Genomic DNA, 21,117 nt, shown 5'->3' on the forward strand with positions numbered 1-21,117 from the left:
GATCTATCAAGGGAAAAGGGAACATCTCCAAATCAAGTGCGGAATATAAAAAGGCACCGAGATTGCCTGCCAAAAGCAGCAGAGAGAGAACCCCCACTGCCCGGCTCTGTCCTTCTTCAGTCGGCTCGCCCACCCCTCCCTCCTCCGCGGTTCTGCCTCCTTCTTCATTTTGCTCTGGCTTTGCCTTTTCCGTGGGGTGCGGTGGGGGCAGCAAAAGCCGACCCGCACAGGCCAGGGTTTCCCCCAACAGGTGAGTGGGGCTCACCAAGGCAACCACTTAGCTGCAGAGGGGACAGAAAGCCCCCTCTGTAGGCCATGGCCCCTCTCACACACACTGGCTCCACGCAGCCCCCCATCAAAGGGCTGCCTCGTGGAGAAAGTCGATTTGCACACCCCAGGATGGAATTATCTAATTTATAAGCTTGGGTGATAGAACTTTCCTGTATTAACACACATAGACCCTTGCCCTATCGAAAAAAGTTTGTATCGTCGATAATGTTGTATTTGTGGCGGGGGTGGTACTGTTATTGAGGTACTTCCCCAGGAAAGTAATCTTAATATGCTAACTTTAGGACAAGGTTAAGTCTGCCCAAGACTGTGCAAGGAGCTGTCAGAGAAGATGCCCCACCAATAATCTGCACTAAGGCAACACGGGATTAGCAATTCAGAGTGTTAATTTTCTAAATGCAACATAACCCATGGACCTCAGAAGCTTGCAGAAAGGATTGACAAACAGAGATGCTGCTCTAAGCTGGGCATTCTCTTCCCCTCCCTAAGCAGCAGCCTTGGTCTTGCCAGAAGCTCAGCTCCTAAAATGTACACGGGAGGCTCTCTTAAAGACAGGGGACCACGTGCTGGCTGTCCTCCAGGACACAGAAACAGAAGGGGCGGCCCCAGAAATGTCCACGTCACACTGGCCTCTCATCTCAACTACAGGAAGAAGCTGCTCATGAGATCCTCATTTCTATACACATTCATTTAGCACGTGCTAGGTGCAGATTCAACAGCGGTACTAAGCCAAGGTCTGGGGTTGGAAACAGACAAGCTAGAACAGCTGCCCTCCAGAGCTTCAGAAGCCAGCAAGAGAAGTGGCCGAGTAAACGGGTAAAAGGATGGCTGAAAAGACCAAGCTGCACGGTCAACACAAGGAGAATGTCCCAGGGATGTGATTTTCCTCCCTCGGGAGGCAGAGACACCTCTAGCCTCCTCGTTCACTCAGTCAATCGACAGGTGTTTATTAAGCACCTAGTATGTGCCAGGCACGGTTCCAGCGTCTGTGGATACAGATGTTAACGGAATGGACAAAGCTCGGGGGGCTTCCGTTCTAGTGGGAACCCAATGAGCCACGTGGATTATCACCTATCATATCCTGGTTTCGGGAAGGAACTGGTTGCTTTCTCACGAGAATCTTCTTTTGTGAATTGAGGAAACATAAAGGTCCAGGCAGGTCAGCGTGAGCTCTACTAAGCGTCACACCCCAGTGACTCACCAGCACCTCTTGCTTGGTCTTTCCTTCCACACCCTTCCCCTAGATGACCCCAGCGCTGCTCCCCCTACCTTTCCTACTTTTCCCCTCCTGCTTCCATCCCCCACCTTCAGGACTCAGCATGGCAGAAAGCAGCCGCTTTCCCCCACAGGCTATACTCACCGGGAAATGAGGTAGAGACACTTGGCCATTGGCCTTCACGCTGCGATGCATTTCTCTCTGGAGCTGTTTCTTACTCCCCACACGGTAAGGAGGGATTCCATCTCTAAGGAAAAGGAAAAGACAGAACCCACGGACTCATGAGGATGCTTTCAGCACTCGGGACACTACGAGACATGCAGAGACCCCACCAACGGACAGGGCCACACGCCTCCGTGGGCATGCGCCACCTGTCCCAGGGGCCACGGCTGAATCTCCTGCCCACTGATCGTGTCTGGAGATGGCTCCCTCTTGGACTCGGGACCACAGACTTGGAAAGAGTTTGGTAAGCTCATCTCTCAGGCTGTTCTCTCAGAACTGGGTCATGCTCCAGCCAGCCCAGAGTGAAGGCTCCCCTCTTTTATAGGTGCCCCAAGCAGGAGATTCTAAGACCCCTTTGGTCTGCCTAACCGTCCGTTACCATGGCAACACACTACCCCAAATCAGGAAACCAGGTGTGCCTTACGGAGCATACCAGGGCAAAATAGGAATAGGGACCAGAGCCACAGCAGGCTAAGCGGGCATCAGCGAGGGTATGCGTAGTTCTCCAAAGGTCAACCTCCCGTCATTTCCAAATTTCTCCCTTTTATAAATCACCACAGGCCTATCTTTGGTTTTCTTCCTTCCGTCGGCTCCAAACCCTACCACTCCTAACCAGTGAAGTGTCAAATGGACCAATGTGGGGCATCAATAGAAAGCCCCTACTATGTGGCAATTCGACTATTTGAATACCTACTATGAGCCAACCTTGTTCTAGGCTACTGGGCAAGAGAGCAGTGAAGAAAGTGGGTAAAAATGCAGAGGACTGCCCTTTTGAAGCTTAGATTCTAACGGAGGTGGCCCAGACAATAAGCCAAAAGAAAAAAAGAAAAATCCACATCTCCTCAGGAGGTGGTAAGTACCCTGATGAAGTCCGCTGCAGGAAATGAGAGGGGACCACTGGGGTGGGGGGTGGGGCGTGGGACGGGAGTGGCAAGTTCAAAGTCTTCTCCCACCGCTTAGTACTCACTGGCTTTAGGGCACGCCAGGGGCGGGAAGGGGGACAGTGTCCTCGCAAAGACCTGAAGGCCGTATGGGCCCCATGGCCTTCATCGTTATATTAAAAAAAGAAGAAGCAAGTGGAGGAGGTAAGAAAAGCCTGCACGCTACAGGCCAATCGGTCTTCCTTCGAAACATGACCCGGAGTTGCTATGATGTTTTTAAAAAAGAATTTTGCTCTTGAAGGCAGTGGAGTGGTCAAGGTGGAACAATCTTCCCACCGGAGGCCACTTATTTACAAAAGCCTCAGGGTTCAAACAGTTCCATACTGAATCATACTCGGAGGCTGTAAATATGGAAATGAGGTGTTGGACCGTTTCCCTTTCTTCTCATCATAGAGTGAAATGAAGAAAAACATCTCTGGCTCAGCAGCAGTGGGTGAAAAACAGCAGGGCCTAAAAATATCCAGGGGCGGCCGGACGCTGACCTCTGGCTCCTTATCTGCGAGGCCCTAGAATTCCAAGTGGCTGCCTTTTCCGGAAGTCTGCTGACCTGGGCCAGAGAACGGGGCCGCCGTGGGGATGGTGCAGACCACGGCAGATCGACAGATCAATGACCTCTTAGCCAAGCACATAAAGGATAATCGATCATGCTGAGGGTACGGGGAAAAGAGAGAACAGCATCTAAAGCGAGGACGTACACCTGTGAGTCCTGTCCCAGAGGACGGCTGAGAGGGGCAGAGCCAGCAGGAACTGGGGCGGCGTTAGCCAGCTGACCAGAGCAGGTAGAGTCGCCCAGAGAGCCTCTACTCGCTAAGGCCTGGGACTTGACCGGGCCCTTGAAGGCCAAGTAGGATAAAGGTTCTCAGTCCAGAAACTTACTGAATCATCTGTGGCTTATTTACCAAAACTCAATGTTTTCACCTTGGGATCGCTTATAAGACATGGCAGAAAACTGGGCTCTCACAAGCATACGTGGCTTGATCAGTAACCAGATTCCACACCAAGTGACCGGTTCTAACGCGAGGCTGCCGGCCGCCACATACCGACTTCCTGTTGTGGGTCAGACACACCTGACGTATAATCCAGCTTCGCTCTCACCAAAGCCCTAATTCCCCGCCTTTGACAGATGACCAGCGTCACAGTCAGCAGTGAGTGGTTTAGATCCCGGATCCGAATTCGATCCTTAACTCAACAACCTACACTCCCAGCCTCAAGAGGAGAAGCCAAGCCGCCTGTCTGAACGTGGGGGCGCCATTCCCTAAGGCCCAGGGAGTCCCCAAACACTCTGAAAAGGGAAATGGGAGATCTGGATAACATTCTGGAAAGTCCTCCCCCACCACTTCGTCCTCACTGGCTACGGGGCATGCCAGCTGGGTCCCCACAGTGACCATCCCGTCCCCGTCTCCCACCGAAAATGGGTCCCACAGATGGGGCCTCGTGCTGGGCTAATCAAATTCTGCTACCCAGGGCTGCAAGACAATGTCACATCCTTCTCCTGACCAGCATCTCTTCTGTGGACTTAAGGGTGGATGGCACTGTTCCAGGCCTCTTCTGGACGATCTTGGGGGGCAGGAGTCAAAACACCCTATGGACCTCACTGGGACATACACAGGACTTCGAGTCCTAAGGGAGGCCCCCGTCCATCTCCTCCAAGACTCTGTCCTCGAGTGTCCTCCAGGAGCCTTCCCACTTTTCTCCCTTCCTCCCAGACTGAAATCGGTGCTATGGCTTTTTTTTTTTTTTTTAACCCCTTTTTCTTTTTCCATAAAATGTAGAAAGGAAAGAGGTAGGTATGGAAGGTGGGCAGGGGAAGCAGGTCACAGGCCAATTAAAGTTTAGAGGAATAAATGACTTTTAAGCACCCCCTCCCATCGACCGACACACCCCATTACACCCAGGGCAGCTGAAGGACCCACTGCAGGAAAAGGGAGGCTGCCACTTGTAGAGGCTCAGAGAGGCTTTAGCAGGCGCCTTCGAGGAAATGTGGCTTTAATTCTCCCCCGGCCAAGCGTCTTCTTCCAAAACAGGCCCCTCATTCCAGAACGGGGGCCTCTCTTCCCTCTCTCCAGGCTCTGAAAGTCCATGCTCCGCTTCCCGGCTGCTCAGGACTGTGGGCTGGAGAGAACCCGACTCTCGGTCCCGTGCAGTCTCCTTTCATTATAAACATTTTAGCTAACGAGCCCGCTGCCGGGCCCAGCTGTTTCTGGGGCGCACTGGGTTTGAAGTGTGGACTCCACTTAGCTGCCATTTAAGCCGAGCCAATTAGCTTAGCCTTTCGACTCGGCAGTGCCCGGCCCAACCTGAGTGTCGTCCTCCGGAGGCTTTGAAACGGCGGACGCGTGCGCTCAGGCGCCCGCTCGCATCTCCGTCTGGCGGCCCCTCAGAAGGCCGCCTCCCATCACCGCCAGCATCAAAAGCCCGGTTTCTAAGATAAGGGACTATCTGAAGCTCACACGGACAGACGCTTTCCCTGGTGTCCAACATAAACCCGTAAAGAAGATACAAGGAAATAAAAATAAGTAAATAAAACAACCTGCGCCCGCTCCCCCCACCGGCGTGAAATGTCTCGCCCTGGTTCTGTGACCGCCCCCCACCCTAGAGCAGATGTAGCCTATGAGTCAAGGGGGTCCGGATCCTAAGGGCGGCTCTTGCACAAAATGAAAAGATGGTGACCCGGTTCCATGCCGTGTGGGCGTGGCTTTCACAGTTCCTGGCCACCTCTAGAAGGGACATCGCACCTGGGCAGCAAAGAATCTGCTGGTTCTGAGGTTTGTGGACCCCCAGCTTCATCCTCCTAGACCCCTTGCCCAGGAGCGGCCCCACAACACTTCTGTCCCCAACGCTCCAAAGACTGAGACTTAGGACGTCGTTAGCAGTCTGGCAGCTAAGTTTCAAAAGAGAAGAAAAAAAATTTTTGAAAAAGCCATTCCTTCTGAGAAGGCAGGCTTCAGAGGAGCAGGCTCGTAAAACAGCCTTCTCGGAGGCCTACCAAGAAGACCCAAATCCCAGCCATCTTTAACGGGGCTTTTTACTTAGTGGGAAAACAGAAGTCAGCAGTGGGCTTTGGGGGAAGGCGATGATTCCTTTAAAGCCCCTGCCCACCGGCACACCTCCAGGCCTGGGTGTCCCATCTCCTTGGAAAAACCACGCGCGCGGGGCTGGCCCTGCCCAGCTTCCACCCAGGCCTCTCGCTAAGGCCCGGGGACTTAATTGGTGCTGTTGCAAATGAGACAATCGCTTCCCCGGGCTTGTATCTAATGAACTCCAACCTTCTGGAGTCTATTGAAGGCCGTCTGTGACCCCCTCTCCCCCCTACCCGGCCGTGTCCCCTCCCCGGCTCCCAGCAGGGCAGCCGGCCCCACTCCCCAGCCCCTGGCAGCCCCCCTGGCAGCCCCCGAGCTGGCCATTGTGACCAGGAGAAACAGCCAGGACCTTTTCATGCTTTACGGGGCGCTCCTATTCACTCGGCCCAGGAAATTTCAAAGGGGCCTGTTACCCTCTTATCCCTCTAAGCTTTCCCGGATGAACAATGGGCTGAAAGCGATTCAGTTCGGCTTTTCATCCCCCACACACTCTCTGCCTCGCTCAGTGCTCTCATCTGCGCCTGGCCCACAATTGGCAGAGCTCTGAAGAGGGGTCTAATCCCAGCCTTGGGATCCCGGGTGACCCGCCTGACACTGGGCAGATCACACACACCCAGGGCCAGCCGGCCAGAAAGTACCACGCACGACCTGGCTTTCAGGGTACACCAAGTCTGCTGGACAGGAGAGCAGGGCGGGCCCTGGGGACCCCCAGTCCCTGGCAGTTGAACCCACAGGAAGCTCTAACCTGAACACACATCCCATCCAATTAGCTCTTACTCTAAAGACCTCCTTGTCCCCACCACAGGAAGCATGAAGCCAAGAGCCCTGGACAAACTACTCCCGAGAGGGTGATCCTGCACCCATGAGAAATGCCTTTCCAGTTGGTATAAACATGCTCAGGTGGGTCCAGCTGCCACGGTGACATCTGACGACCTGCCCACTAGGTTGGGAGAAAGCTCAGCACCTCCCAACGCTGACGTCAGGAAGACGAGATCCAATACTATGAGCCCCCAGTCTCCAGGTACCTCCTCTTGGTGTTGGCATCCTGATTTATTCATCACCAAGCCAAAGCAGCTTCGCCCGGGAGGAACCTGAGCTTCTGCCATTTGGGACCCAAGGGAATGTGCTGTGTCCCAAAGAGAAAGCTGTTAAGTGAGGGACTTGCCCTTCTGGTTCTGTATCAGAGGGGGCCCTACTAGCCCACACTCGAACCCCTGCTACCCAGAACGGACTGACTCGCACAGGTAACTTCTCTGACCCCTGAAAGTGGTTTTCCTGCACAAGTCCACAGTGCTTCAGCCAAAGCAGGGAAGGCTGAGAGCTTTAATGCCACCTCTGTGAAGTTGAGGAAGTTTGTCTTTTGGGAAGGGGACGAAAAAAGAGGGATGAAGGAGGAGGGTACCGGGAAGAAGATAAAACATGTTCCCTCCTCCCCCTCCCCCACCCAACCCATTAAAAAGGCAGCAGTGTGAGTGATCACTAATAAATAAAAAAGAAACTCAAAGTGGCTCAAAGGTCTCATTATGAACTGGTTCTACTAATGTAACTCGTGTTGGGAATGTCTGTGCTTCTGGGGGTGCGGGGTGTCAGGTAAAGGTCAGGGGTCTGTGTCTGGCATGGACCCTGGTTCCATCTCTCACGTGAGAAGCCTTCAAGTACGAGCCTTACTTCCTCAACTGTAAGTCACAAGGGACCAAAGACCTTTCCGATTGAGTCTTGGGAGGCTCCGACACCTAAGAGGACCACACCCAAGTTATCTCATCATGAACCCAGAATAACACCTCGATGATGAGGACCAAAATGCAGGCTGGGGCCCAGGAAGCAAGCCAAAATTAGCCTCTAAGAAAACTAAACAAAGTCTTCTAGACTTATGTAAACTACTCTGACTTAGGAGATTCTCTCAGTGCCCTCCCTTCAAATCCGACTTACCATTACTTTACACGTAATGCCAAGATGCCCATGCAATCCACGAAATCATAAGAACTGAAGGAATAATGCTACTAGTAGCAAGCACATAGATAATGACAAAAATACATATATATAACAGCAAACAGAAAGATGACAAAAAAGAAAAACCATTTTTGAAATGGGGGTGCCAATGTGTGGGGGGCAGACAGCCTCATGTAACCTCATATTCCATGAGGTAATACTACAACAGCTCTTGATGTTATGAAATTCAGATCTTGACAGTTATTATTCAGATTAGGAAATAAATTATGCCTGTCTAATACTATTCAATAAAGACAGAGCAAAAATTCTATGTTCATCAAAGTATAATTTTTCTTCAAGTTATGTCCATCAAAGTATCGTTTTGTTTTCAAGTATGATGACTTAAAAGAGTTCGGCCTCGTGGGAAGCTTTCTTCTGTGGATCCCCATCTTTTTTTCTCCATGTTGGATGAGAGATGTGTGTCCTTACCTTATTTTGACTCATGCCAAAATGCTATTCTTTCATTAAAGTGCAACGCTTCACTTTAAGGATCTCCCTCCCTTTACTAACGGGAATCTGAGGCAACACAGTAAAAGCCACATGACTTTAATCAATACTAGAGTCCCCAAGCAGCCTCACCCACTCTTCCTTCCAACCGGTTCCATGGCCAAGCGACAAGATGCTGGCCAATAGAAACCAGATCATTTCAAACAAGCTGGAATTATAGATGGTCCGGTAAAAGGATCAAACTCTTAAGTACGTTTGCCAGAACTCACACCGCTCAATGGGCTTGCCCTTCAAAACTGTTCCTTGAGCTTAACGTGTGTGTGTGTGTGTGTGTGTGTGTGTGTGTGTGTGTGTGTGTGTGTGTGTGTGTGTGTGTGTGTGTGTATGTGTGGACACCTGTCAGAAATTCCTACTGGAAAGTATCTGGGGCAAAGGCTTCAGAGAACATTTCTAGAGGGTGGCTCTCAACGGGGTATCGGGTGAGAAGCCCTTGTGCAGTTTTATCCAAGTCTGGGCTCCCTGACTGGTCTCCTGAATCAGAATCTCAAAGGATGGCAGGAGATGGGGGTGCCCTGGCCCACACCCCCTATACACACCCTATGAAACTTATACAGAATGTGAACTGTTCTCCATCCAGTGATCACCCCGCATGATCGCGAATGACCCAAAACTCAAAGCATGACCCTGCCATCAATCTGCAAAAGGTGTAAGGTCGGGCACGACTTTGGAGGCAACCCCAACTTAGGACAGAACCACCCCTCTCCCCCGACACAGAGCAGGCATTCCAACACTTACTGAATTGGATGATGTCCATGCAAACACACCCATGAGGGGACATCACACACGGTGGCCCTTTAGAGCTCTCAATTTCTGACACCACCTTCAATGCCTTTTCCTTCAAAGACAATGAACGCCTGAACACAAACCCTTCTGGTGCCATCCTGTCCCCCACCTGCTGGTTCTGCAGATGGGACACCTGGCTTTCAAGAGCAGCCAAGCACTTCCTCCCACGGGCAAGGCAGGCAAAATGACAACCAGAAGATGGGTTGTTAAGCTCAAAGAATTTACAGATATTCATCTGCTACCTTACTTTAGTTTTTTTGTTACGGGACTATTCAACTTTCCTTTCAAGGCTCTAAGCTCAATACTACCCAGCCAACCATGTCACCCTCAACAGGCAGCACCACACCCCTGGCACCTTCCCCTCCACCCCCCATCAAACAGGTGTCCACACACACACACATATGGGATTTGCAAACCAGGTGAGGAAGGCTGGGACTCTGGCCGGCTGGCCCGGTGGGTCGCAGTGCCAGCCACGTACACGATGTGGACACCAGAATACTTACACGCTGCTGTCCGTCATGGACATCGAGTCGTCAGTCAGTGCGTCGCTGGATATCTCGCTGTCATTGGCACTGGTGGCTGGTGCAAAGACGTAGCCAGATCCTACATGGTACGGATTGACAGGCTCGCTCCTCTTGAAGGACCTGCAGGAACGGAACGACAGCAGTGCATCGCTGGTTCTCGCCAGGAGCCCGGGTCGCCAGCTGGCCCAGGACAACCGAGTGCACAATCCTACAATCTGCCCAAAGCCGACCTGCTGCCCGGGGCCGGAGGCGCGTCTGGGCAGAAAGCAGGGGCCACAAAAGGGGCCTGTGGAGCCACTGCCTCGCCCTGGGGAAGAAGGAGGCTGCGCTCCTCTGCCCCCAAGGCAGGTCTTCCAGGGACAGAGGACCCCAGAGGCGGTCCAGGGGATCCTGCGAAGTTCTAAGTACACACTTTCATATTTAAGGGGGAGGTACAGGAGGAAAGGCTATGGAATAAAAGCGGGGAGTAAACTGGGGGAGATGGGGTATCTTTCACCCCCCTGGCCCCCAATCCAAACCTGCACCACAAGAATACAGTCTCAGGGCCCCAAGACATCTTAAGCTCCCACGACAGCCGCTGGCACAGTGCTGGGGTGCAGACAGCCGGGAGTCTGGCGTGGTCTTCTCACCACCACCCTGGGCCCAGTGAGTTGGACGGATGGGACGGAAAAGCTCGAGGTGATGGTCAGGAACTCCATCCCATCCTGAGCCGGCCTCCGTGCGCCTCCCCCACCCAGACCCCCTTCTCCCAGGGCTGCTAAGGCCAGCACAGCTGCTTCGAAGGAAGGTCCAGGCCCCTCCCCCGGTGTCTCCCCACTCCTGTTTCTGTGGCCTCGGCCTCCCCATTTCGCCCTCTCGAGCTCCTCTCGGAACCCGCATTCGTCTTGTGTCACCAGTGAGGGACTTAAGTGGGGGTGTGGGGGGCGGGGGGAGGAAGGGGCCTGTAAAGCCTGAAGTTGCCTATTTACAAAGACCCGGCTCACGCCAAGTGTACACCAACAGCAAAGAAATCGCTTGCAGAAGAGATCGGCTCAGAGAAAAAGAGAACCTACCCTATCAGGCCACTGCAGCCCATCTATAGATGACCTTGGGGTTGGCAGCTGAGAGGAACCCATGCAAGGTCAAAGCACTCAGCGTGTGCTCACTGAGCTTCTGCTCACTGACTACGTGTCCCGCACTGCACCGCACCCTGGGTGTGCCCAGCCCCGGTCTTTGGGGTGGGGGGGGGCCGGGGTGCCACGAGGCAGGCAGACAGTGTCATCGCAGGCCCATGAAGAGGGGCACACCTCTGTACACATCATCTCATTTAATCCTCAGCCACCTGAGGGAGGAGCCCAGTGCCCATCTTTACAGGTGTGCCCTTGGTGGTCCCCAGCACAGCAGCCGGGCCTGGATCACAGAGCCAGAACTGGTGGGCGTGGGACAGACTCGTCTGGCCCCAGCTCACCCTCTCTTCCTGTCTCCTAACACAGACGCGCCTCCGCATCTGAAAAAGTTCCCGAATGAAGAGGCAGGACGAGTGACCTGGAGGAGGTAGTGCCGGCAAAGCCAGCGATGGACAGGACGTGTCTGGCTGGAGGGCTTCCTGGGACAGGTGGGAGCACGGTGAACCATGATGGGAAAAGCAGGAATTTGAGGAGAGGCCGTCTGGACCAGGGGAGGAAAATGCGGTTAAAAGTCCTCCTCAGTCTGGGGATGAACTAGTTGGCTTAGGGACGGGCACGGGGAGGAGGGGGCCTGGAGGGTTTTCCTGGCAGCACACGTGAGCCAGAGGCTGTGCCAGCAGGCTGGGCAGGAGGAGGTGGCGGGGACGGGGAGTCGCTGCCACGGGGTGGCATGCCAGATGCAACCAGGGCAGCTGGGGGGCAGAGCTGAAGGTGGCAGAGCCAGTTCCCGTCTTTAAGGGGCTTTCGCTCTTGCATCTGGAGTGACAAAACCAAGCGAGAGAAGTTACGTTCACGGTCATGACATTTTAGAGCCAGGATGAATCTTAGGAATGATCTAAGCCAACCCCCTCAGTTTAGAAGTATTCGTAAAAACCAACGGCCACCCCTGAACGAGCACTTAGTATGGGCGCGGTCTTTGTTTTTATCACTGCTGCACCCTTGGCACACAGAAGGTGCTCAATGAACCCCTGCCACATCATCGTCCTTCATCTTTACAACCACCCAAGGGGGTCACGGAGCCCCAGTGGAGTGGGGGTGGGGCAAAAACCTCGTGGGAGGCCGCCAGGCTGGAGGCTCGACCCCACGAGACCCATGTCTGGACCGCTGGAGGAGCTCGGTGGCAGGGACCTTGATTCTGTTCTACTGAGCAAGACAGGAACATAAAGCCAGATCTTAGAAATGTGACACAGGTGTAGAACTGACTAGAAAGTACAAACGAGGAACGTCGCACTTGAACTTATCAAATACCTTGGGCCGAGTGAACGTGAACTGTCCCTTGGATGCTCTAGTCCTGTTCTCATATCTGTAAAGGGGGAGCAGTCTCACCACCTCCCAGGTCTTTGTATGATGACTACATGAGGATGGTAAGGTCTCCCGTCCCCAGGCCCTCAATCTGGGGTCCCCAGGTACCAGAGCTAGGGAGAGGAGGGAGGGGTGACAGCAAAGAAAAGGCAGTGGGTTTTCTGAAGAACAGAAGGAATGAGGGACGATTCAGTCAAAACGGTCTTCGTTGATAAGGGAACTCAAAAAGGGGAAGACGGTTCTGTCCGGCATTACCACTGAAGGCAGACCGCGAGGACGTGGGCTTCTTAAGCCGGAAAGAGGAAAGCACTTCGTAATGGCCGGTGCAGTGGACGCAGGGGGCAGGTCATGGGGACAGCCCAAAGTCCCCAGCCGTCTGCGGTGTTTGGACGAGGCTGCTGCTCGGAGCAAGATGGACAAGATCGTTTCTTTGGGATCCCTTCCTATCTTCAGAAACACCAAAACGAGTAAGTTCTGGAAGCCCTTGATAAAGAATGGCAATCAAGAGGTTGAGCGCTGGTGCTGTCTTAGCTCCCGGGCAGCTGGGTGACCCTGGGTAAGTCATGGAGTCACAGCCTCCGCGGACGGGGGGCGGGCAGCCACCCAAAACACGCGCGGCTCAAGCACGGCCATCTGCACGAAGCTCTCACGCCCTCTGAGAAGGCCCAGTGAGGGCACTGCACTCTGGGGCAAGGGCCGTTTAATCCTCCGCACCAACCTCCGCCAACGAAAACAGACGCCTCCTGGAGCCCTCTCTTCCGCGGTAGTGACCGTGACTTTTAGTTAAGAGTGTCAGGGTGTTTACGTGTTGAATGCCTGCCCCGGGCAATGAGACTGTAAGCTCCGTGAGGGCAGGACCAGATGTGTCCTCGTCACACGTGTGTCCCAGTGCTGAACGGAGTCCGTGGCATGAGGCAGAAGCTCAAAACTTTGCTGAACATCCCTGAAGGACCTGGGACCATCAAATGGCTTGCTGAAAAGTTTTTTGGTTTTTTGGAGTTTTTGTTTTGTTTGTTTTTTTTTTTCAGTCTAAGAGGCACAGTGCAGGATCAAAACAGCCTTAAATAGCTTTCAAACACTCTTTCCACTCCTTCAGTGTTGCTATCTTTGTGGTATTAACACATCAACAATGTCCCGAACCCAAGGGTTATAATTCAGCCTCCGGGGAGAAAATGACTCGAGACATTCCTCCCGCCCCAACAAAAAAAGGCACCTAACTCAGATCCCGTCTGTGCTCACAGCTCTGCACACCAGAACACATGGATCCCAAAATAAACTCCTTTCCCTTCGCTTCCAAAATAGAGGGCTACTGTGTGACCAGTCGTTAAAAATGGAATATGCTGCTCTTAGCTCAGCTGACGGCAGTAGAGTATTTAGATTTTCCTACAACCATAACACGATGAGGCGGAGGAAGGAGGCAGGGAGGCGGGGAGAGACAGAAACGCAATTTTTAAGAACCCCGAACTTTGTCAAAATGACCACATAATTTTTTTTTAAAAAAATGGATTAGAGTTGTTTTCTTGTGATTACTTAAAAAAAAAAAAAAAAAACAACGGAAAGAAACTCGACCATGCTACAGTAATTGTACCCAGATGCTTTGATTATTTCTTCAGGATTTGTGCTCCCAGTTGCTGGAAGGATTTTAAATTCCTCGGGAGAGTGGAGGCCTATGGTACAGATTATGCACTGGGCATACCAAGTTTGCAGCTTCAATATGCAAAGGACTTTCAGCTGTCAGGTAGCGGAGGCTCCCGCGTCCCTAAGGGGAGTGAAATGTTTTGCTGCTCTTTCCCCTAGCTTATTCTTACCTCTTGATGAGATGCTGTTGGCCCCTGCCCCCTCCCCAGGCATCGGGGCAAGGCTGCCCTAAAAAGAGTACAACAGAAGTGACCTTTGGGACCTCTTTCTGGTCCCCTCTCAAAACAATGCAGCTTAAAAAGTATTTGCTTCTCAGGCTGGGTTGTGTTTAGGCTTTCCCAAAGCCCTCTGACAATTTACTCACAAAGTCACTGCCCAAAAGGCAACACTCGTCTTCAACAAGCATTTTCTCAGGCACGATCAAGGGACATTCAGACAGCATCGGGCAACGGGGCCTTGAGAAAACAGGCAAACTTTTACAAGTGTATCTTAGCAAACTGCCTTCATCAGAGCTTCCATCCCCTAATTGTGGCCTACTGCTTCCAGCATATCTTTCCTATGGCATCATTTTCTTTGATAATTGAAGCCAAGCTTGATTCCAATGGCTTCGCACAAAAACGCGCCTCATCAGCGAGTTCTTTCAGAGAACAGGAGGCACTTGGAGCCAGCAGAGGGCCATCTGGGCCCGGCTTATTTTAAGTGAGGCCAGAGCAGAGGGTCCAATGAGAGACAGATGAGACCCGCCTTGGGCAGCAACACACAAGGAAGGGCCAGTGCAGAACGGGAAGGGCACAGGGAGTGCTCTGTGCACCCAACGCTGTCTTCTCCTTCCCAAAATAAATGCTGGGCTGAGCTCCTGGGCCCACAGCCCCCTCCACACACACCTCACCACTCTGTGTGTGTGTCTGTGTGCTGGGGTTTTCACACGTGCTTCTACCAACAGGTCACTCTTGCTCTTGGTTATTTATAGAGACCATCAAAAGCCCAGGCCTCCCACTCAACCACTTGCAAACCAGAGTCCTTCCCTCTGAGGATAATTCCTGCTCTTCCGTTCCAACTATTTATATTAAACCTGACACCAAATCAGTAAGGACACAAACAAGTCATTAAAAATGAGGCTCCTCTGAGTGCCCGGGGTAAACACAGGGCTTGGAAGACTAGCCAGTGCTCTGGGCATCCAGCTGCCAAGCCTGCAGCAGCAGATGAAGGGAGACCCCGAGCGCCACCCAGGTTTTCCCCTTCATTCATTTTTCCAACTTCCTAAGCCCGTCCCATACGCCAGGTACCGTGTTTGATGAGTGCATTGGGAGAGGGGCTTAAAGAGTTACGTAGGACCCCTACACGTCCCAAGAACTAGCTGGAAAGAGGCTGAAGTTTGGCAAGGGGAGAAAGCTGACATATGGGAAGAGGGAATACTTTAAAGCTTTACAGTGAATATGGGCTAGAACCCAAAAGTCACTCTTTGAAAGTGGTATCCTAACCTCGTTGCCCTTTTCACATACCTGATCGTTATCGTTACTAAATTATACTAATTACAACGCTTTACATGTGTTCAAAACAATTCCCTTTGCAAAGGGCTTTCATGTTTATTATTTCAATCCTAATAGCAACCTGGCATAAACAGAAGGGATGGTGCCTGCTCATTTTACAGATGGCACACGGGGTAGTAAGTGGTGGACACGGCTGGGACCCGGGTCTTTGAATAATTTGGGACACCTCCCCATACACCATTGTGCATTTCAATATCTTGCGTGTAAAAATGACATTTGGGTATGGCTTAAAGTCTCTTTGACAACGCCCAGCTAACACATCTGGGGCTTCATGACGCCCAGGTAAAATATTTCGTTTCAATCCAACAGTGGGAGAAAGCACACAAGCATACAGTATGGAAACTCAAGAGGCCCACGGAAAGGAGCCGTCTACGTCTAAACAATGCCCACAGGTCACGCATCAAGAAGGCAAGTGCTGGAAGCGCAAAGCGTCTTTGGCCCCGGCTTCCAGGATCAAAGAGCTTCGCAAAGAGCAACCTCCCCAAACTTTAATCCTGGTACGATCCCGGCTGAGGCCTTTGAAAGGGGGAGGGGCACCCCAGGCTAGGTCTCTACTGCCCACCCACGAAGGGGAGGGGTCACAGCAGGGTCCTGCCTCTGAGTGCTTTCTTCCGGATGACATTCAAAACCACACACGGTGCTATTTACAAAGGTGACAGACACTCCAGGTCCTGACACTGGGAGACACAGAAGCCCCACTGTTAGAAGGCCCCAGGAGAAGCAGCCTTACCCCAGGCCTTAAGCAGTCTCAGTGACCACTGCCAAAGTGGACAGCACTGAGGCTGGCAGAGGTTTAACCAAATGTCCACATAATGGAACGGGGAAGTAGCGGCAGGTGCCCAGTGAATGCCCAGCCGCAGAGGCCAGACCCAATATCTTCCTCCAAAACAACGTGAAACCATAAGCTTAAAGATGCTGAAGCAACTCCTTCAGGTGGTCCTACGGAAAAGCCAATCGTTTGCACTTACGTGTAGACCAGATGTCTGAGAGTGGCTCCCAGGGCCATAAGGGCGCCCCCTGGTGGTTGGAGAACTAGTCCTTCCCAATGCGTGAAGAGTGAACTGTCTTGGCTGCCCCTAAATCACTGCTCCTAGGCTCAGACCCCGCTAACCTGCCCCTCCTGCCGCTTCTCCCATGGGACACTGGAGGCCCTCCCCTACAGAGAGAGGACAATCTCCACAGAAGCAGCCCGGGTCCCTAACACATGGAAAAATATACAATGGCTAGTTAGATAAGCCATTCAGATAGCAATCAAGAGCCCACCCTCTTTCCCTTACTGCCATAAGCAACAACCTAGAATTAAGAGGCTCTTTCTTTCTTTGAATATTCAGCAAGGGGAGAGGAGGAAACAGAAAAATTCATTCTCACAGGAGGTCTGAAGTTGCCTGCAAAGGTCAAGATCCTTAAGACTTGGCCATTCTGTAAAGGGCTGTTTGTCTTTGAAGCTTCAAAAAGAGAAAGTACTCCAGGGCCCCTGTCCTCTCCGGCCAGGACCTCTGCTCTGTCAGCAGAGCAACAAAATAATCAACCGAGCTCTGCCCCTCGGGCTGCAAGTATTTAAAACCTAGATTAATATACCAGCAGACTCCAGAGCTAAGGGTCCTTCATTAGGGAAAGTCACAGGGCCCTCCCTAGTCAGGAGGGTTTCTTGCTGGGTAAAAACCTAATTCTACAAAGAGACCCACAAGCTCAGCTGTTAAGCCAATTGCTGGCTCTTATCTTCACATAATAGTTCAAAAGATCTCACTTACCCCCACATCCAATGGGTACACACATTATTTCCTGCGTCTCCACCACAACCCAGCTGCCTCCCTAGCCACATTAATTCCACTCTCTACTGACTAGTGGTGAATGACCTCTTCCAAAACCGGTGCTTAGTGCATTTGGTGACTCAGAGGCATCAAAAGCTGCTGTCCTCTCTCTCTCTCTCTCTCTCTCAACCCTAAGACTGGCCCAGGATACTAAGGAACCCACGTTAATAAATACTGCTTGCCAGTGTTTGAATTTAGCACTGGAAGACGGCAGGCATTTAGCTTTGTGTACATCACCCCCCCCCCTTAAACAACAAAAAGCAAGATCAAAGGGTTCACGGCCAGAGGTCCTGGCTCTCAACAGACCTTTGTCAGCCTCTGCAGCACATCCACCCAGCCATCCCATCTACCTTACTTAACTCAAAACATATGCAAAGTCCAGTATCACCCACCACCCACCCCGCCATGCCCTGGCCAGTCTTACCTGTATCCATTTTCAACAGTTTCCGTGGACCTCACATTCGCTGTTGCCCTCAGGGTTTTGCTGGACAGGCCAACCACAGTGGGTGAAAGTTTGCACTTGAAGTCAGCGCAAGTCCACTCCTCCTCTTCATTCAAGGTGGGGAGATAGCCACACACGACCTTTAGGCTCCCCAGTCCCCCGTTACTCATGTAAGCTGTGTTTTCTCCCCCACTTCTCACATATTCGAGGTATATATCAGAAGTCAAAAACATCTGGTAGGCATTTTCCTCCATCACCGACTGGATCTCGGTCTGCGCCTGGTCAAACATGATGGAATCAATCTGTTGCTTCTTGATGCCATCTCGTATGTAGGTCTTGGTGGCAGGTTTCAGCTGCTTGGAGACAATGCTGTTGTTCTCGATGTACCTTTTGTAGATTGCTTTGGCTACTCGCAAAGTTTTGGTATCCTTCAGGTTCATCTGCCTGAATCCATTGCAGGCAAACCAGAAGTCTAAGGTATCCACGCATTTCTCCCTCTCCAGGAAAGTCCGGAAGAGATAAGCACCATCTTGATCGCCCAACAAGGAGTGCAACGACTTGGTCCATCTGGTCAGGGGAGAATCCGGAGATGCCCGCCCCTCAGGCTCTCCCAACCCATCCTCGTTCCGCCTGGCGTTGGAGGAGACAGGCATGGGTTTGGTGACCTGGCCCTTTCCCACCCCAGGCTGGCATGGTGGAGTCTCCCCTTCTTCACCAGGGACTGGGGGTCGGGGGGCATCCTCGCGGAAGCTGCTGCTGGGGTCTGGCAGGCGAGTCACCAACACCGCACTACTCATGGTGAGCGAGTTCTCCCCACTGAGTTTGGGGAATTTTTTTTTCTTCTTCCAGGTCCTCTCGGCAATCAGCGTGGTCTCTTTCTCTCTCAAGTCAGCAGGGGCTCATCTGAGCCTCCTTTCTGGAAAGAAAAGGAAGGGGGGAGGTAGGGAGAGAAAAGGGTATTGATCTAATCAAAACCAGATCTACCCAACATCAAAGCAAAAAAGTAAACAGGCTTTTCAACTCCTCAAATTCAAATCAAGCAACCCAGCTATCTGCGAGGTGCTCATCTAAAGTATCAGACGCTGCTTTTTCAAAGGCGAAATCTGAGCTCCGCACTCTTGGGGGGCGGGGTGGGGAGTGTTGATGGGGAAGGGGCGGGGAAGGGGAGATGGGGGCTGAGAGGGTGGGAGGTGGGGGCGGAGGGGCACGCGAGGTGTGAGACAACCTTCCAAAAGCCCACTCGGCGCGGTGCACGCAGGGCAGCGGGGCCCTCGCCTCCCCGCTGTCCTCCTCCCCTCCCCCCGACAGCATCAACTCCAAAGACGCGCACTCGGAGCCGCAGGGCTGTGTGCAGGTGAAACCAATTTCGGTAAATTTCCCCACTCCGCTCTGCGCACAGATAACTCGAGCTCCAAACGTGCCCTTCCCCGGCATCTGGTTCCCATTCCCCCACCCACCCCTTCCCTCTGCGCTCCCCCTTCCCACTCCTTAAAAATTCAGAAGATCTTCGACGGAGAAAGAAGCCCGCCCAGCACGGGGCGGAATGGGCTCCCGGACTCTCAGCTGGCAAACGCGCCCCCCCTCCCGGCTGCAAATGTTCCCGCGCCCCCGCCTCCCGCCAAGAATATGACTCAGTCTACACCTCTGTCTTCCCCGCTCCCCCAAACCAGAAATCAACTCGCTCAGACCAGACTTTGATCCTCAAACTTTGCAAGAGAGCAAGGAAGCCCCCGGATCCGCCGCCCCGGTGATCCCCGCCCCCCCCGACCTACCTCCCGAAGCTGTGAACCCTACAAAACCGGATCAGAAACCGTCTCACGCTACCACTGCCTGTGCCAAGAATCCCAAACTCTGATTAAGCCTGTCTTTTTTTTTTTTTTTTTCCAAAAAGAAAAAGTCTTCTCTAACCAATAAACAAGCCTCTTTTCCCAGCACGGGAAGGATCGAACTAAGGAGGGCAGAGGCGGGCCGAGGGGGAGGGGGCGCGACCCGGAACGAGGGGCCAGGACTCCGGGTCCGGGACGGGGGCGCGCGCCCCCGCCCCGGGCCTCAGGCCGCCAGGCTGGTGAGCTCCGCCGGCAGTGGCGGGGCCGCCGGGAGCGCCGCGTTACGCTGGCGGAGGGGAGGTGGAACGGCCCCGTTACCTGGAAGACGAAGGCAGCCCCAGGCCGGAATCTCATCTCCGCCGAGCCCCCCCGGCCCGCCCCCACGGCCCGAATCCGACTGAACGCGTCCAGCGCCGCGGAGCGCGGGGCCGGAGCCCCGGGAGGCGCTCGCAGCTCCCCGAGCCCGGGCGCGGGTCGGTGCCCCGCGCCGCCGCTCGCAGAGGCGCCCGCAGAAAAGGCACGGAAAGCAGCAGCCTAGTCCAGAAATGGCGACGCGCGGAGTCTCTGCCTCTCCGCAAAAGGGGCCGGGGTGGCGGGGGGCGCGGGGCCCGGGCGGGGTGGAGGGACGCGGAGGACGCGGACGCCCCGGGCTCGGGCCGCTCCTGCTCGCAGACTGAGCCTCGGCCAGCGCTCAGGGGCCCTAAGCGCGGACCAGTGGCTGGGAGGGGAAGAGAGGAGGGGGGAGAGAGGTGGGAGGGGAGGATGGGGCGGGGGGAGAGGCGGGGGGAGGGGGCGGAGGGGAGGGCAAGCGGGGGGCGCCGCCAACCTTTCATCCCACCTTCCAAAGCCTTGCACACTCACAACCCGACTCACATCCATAACAACGACAACGATGTGCTCCCCGGGGGGGATCTGCCCCCTCTCCGCCCCCGCCGCAGCCGCCACTTGCAGAAGTCTCTGCTCGGGGGCCCCTGCTACCCCGCTGGGGAGGGGGCTCGCGCGCAGGGAGCTCAGGGCAGCCGGGGCAAGCCCCCCGGAGCGCTGGGCGCCCGGCCCGCCGCTCTCCTCCGCAGCCGCCCGGAGCGCGCCCCGAAATAGCCGGCCTGCCAACTTCAAAGGACCGCCCGGCACATCAAAGCGCGCGGGCCGCCCAGTCGCCGCGGCCTCCGCACTCACCATTGATCCGCACGCGCGCTCCGCGGCGAGACTTCGCTGGTGCCCCGGGCAGGGCCCCGGCCCCGAACCCCGGATCGGCTCGCAGCGGCAGCCCCGGGCCCCCCCGGGCCGGTCCCAGCGTCGGGGAACATGGGGAGTCGCGCGGCAGGGGAGGGGGGTGAGGGGAAACAATCCCGGATTAGTGCGAGATCTACCGGAGAGGGAGGGGGAAGCGGCGCGCCCCGCCGCCCCTTTTATGCAAAAGATCCGAGTGGGCCTCCGCCCCCGCTGCGGCCGCCCCCGGCCCCACCGGCCCCCGCCCGGCCCAGCTTTCAACACAGGTCCTGTTTCCAGCAGTCACTCCGCGCACCAAATGTCCTCCGGGCGCTTCCAACAAAAACTGCGCTGTGGATTTAACTGTGCACTTCAAAGGCTCGAGCCGAGCGCACGGTCCTGAAAGGGAGGTACGCGCCGGCCGCACCCCGGGCCGACCCCCGTGGCCCCGCCGCCCCTCCTGGGGGCCGTCAGGGTCGCACCGCCCCTCCTGGCCAGATCTCGCCCGGCTGGACCCCCTCCCGCCCCCAGCGCCCGCAACGCCGCTTGGCGCGACCTCGCCCCCTGTCCCAGGGGGGCTTCCTTTGAAGCGGCTCTGCTGGGGCGGCGCCTCCACCCCCACC

General features: G+C 54.3%; 1 protein-coding gene across 1 annotated transcript in view; it reads right to left on the minus strand.

Moving 5' to 3' along the window:
* Positions 1 to 20,847, minus strand: part of AXIN2 (axin 2) — a 30,202-nt gene extending 9,355 nt beyond the window's left edge. The window contains exons 1-5 of the mRNA XM_023535654.1: positions 20,462 to 20,847; positions 17,442 to 18,375; positions 9,530 to 9,670; positions 1,594 to 1,751; positions 821 to 930 (exon numbers count right to left, since the gene is read on the minus strand). Of these exons, the coding sequence (XP_023391422.1) occupies positions 821 to 930; positions 1,594 to 1,751; positions 9,530 to 9,670; positions 17,442 to 18,256 (1,224 nt within the window). The 5' untranslated portion in view covers positions 18,257 to 18,375; positions 20,462 to 20,847. The remainder of the gene's footprint in view (positions 1 to 820; positions 931 to 1,593; positions 1,752 to 9,529; positions 9,671 to 17,441; positions 18,376 to 20,461) is intronic.
* Between the last annotated feature and the right edge of the window lie 270 nt (positions 20,848 to 21,117).

This window comes from Pteropus vampyrus, unplaced genomic scaffold (assembly GCF_000151845.1).
Source record: "Pteropus vampyrus isolate Shadow unplaced genomic scaffold, Pvam_2.0 Scaffold143, whole genome shotgun sequence".
NCBI lineage: Eukaryota > Metazoa > Chordata > Mammalia > Chiroptera > Pteropodidae > Pteropus > Pteropus vampyrus.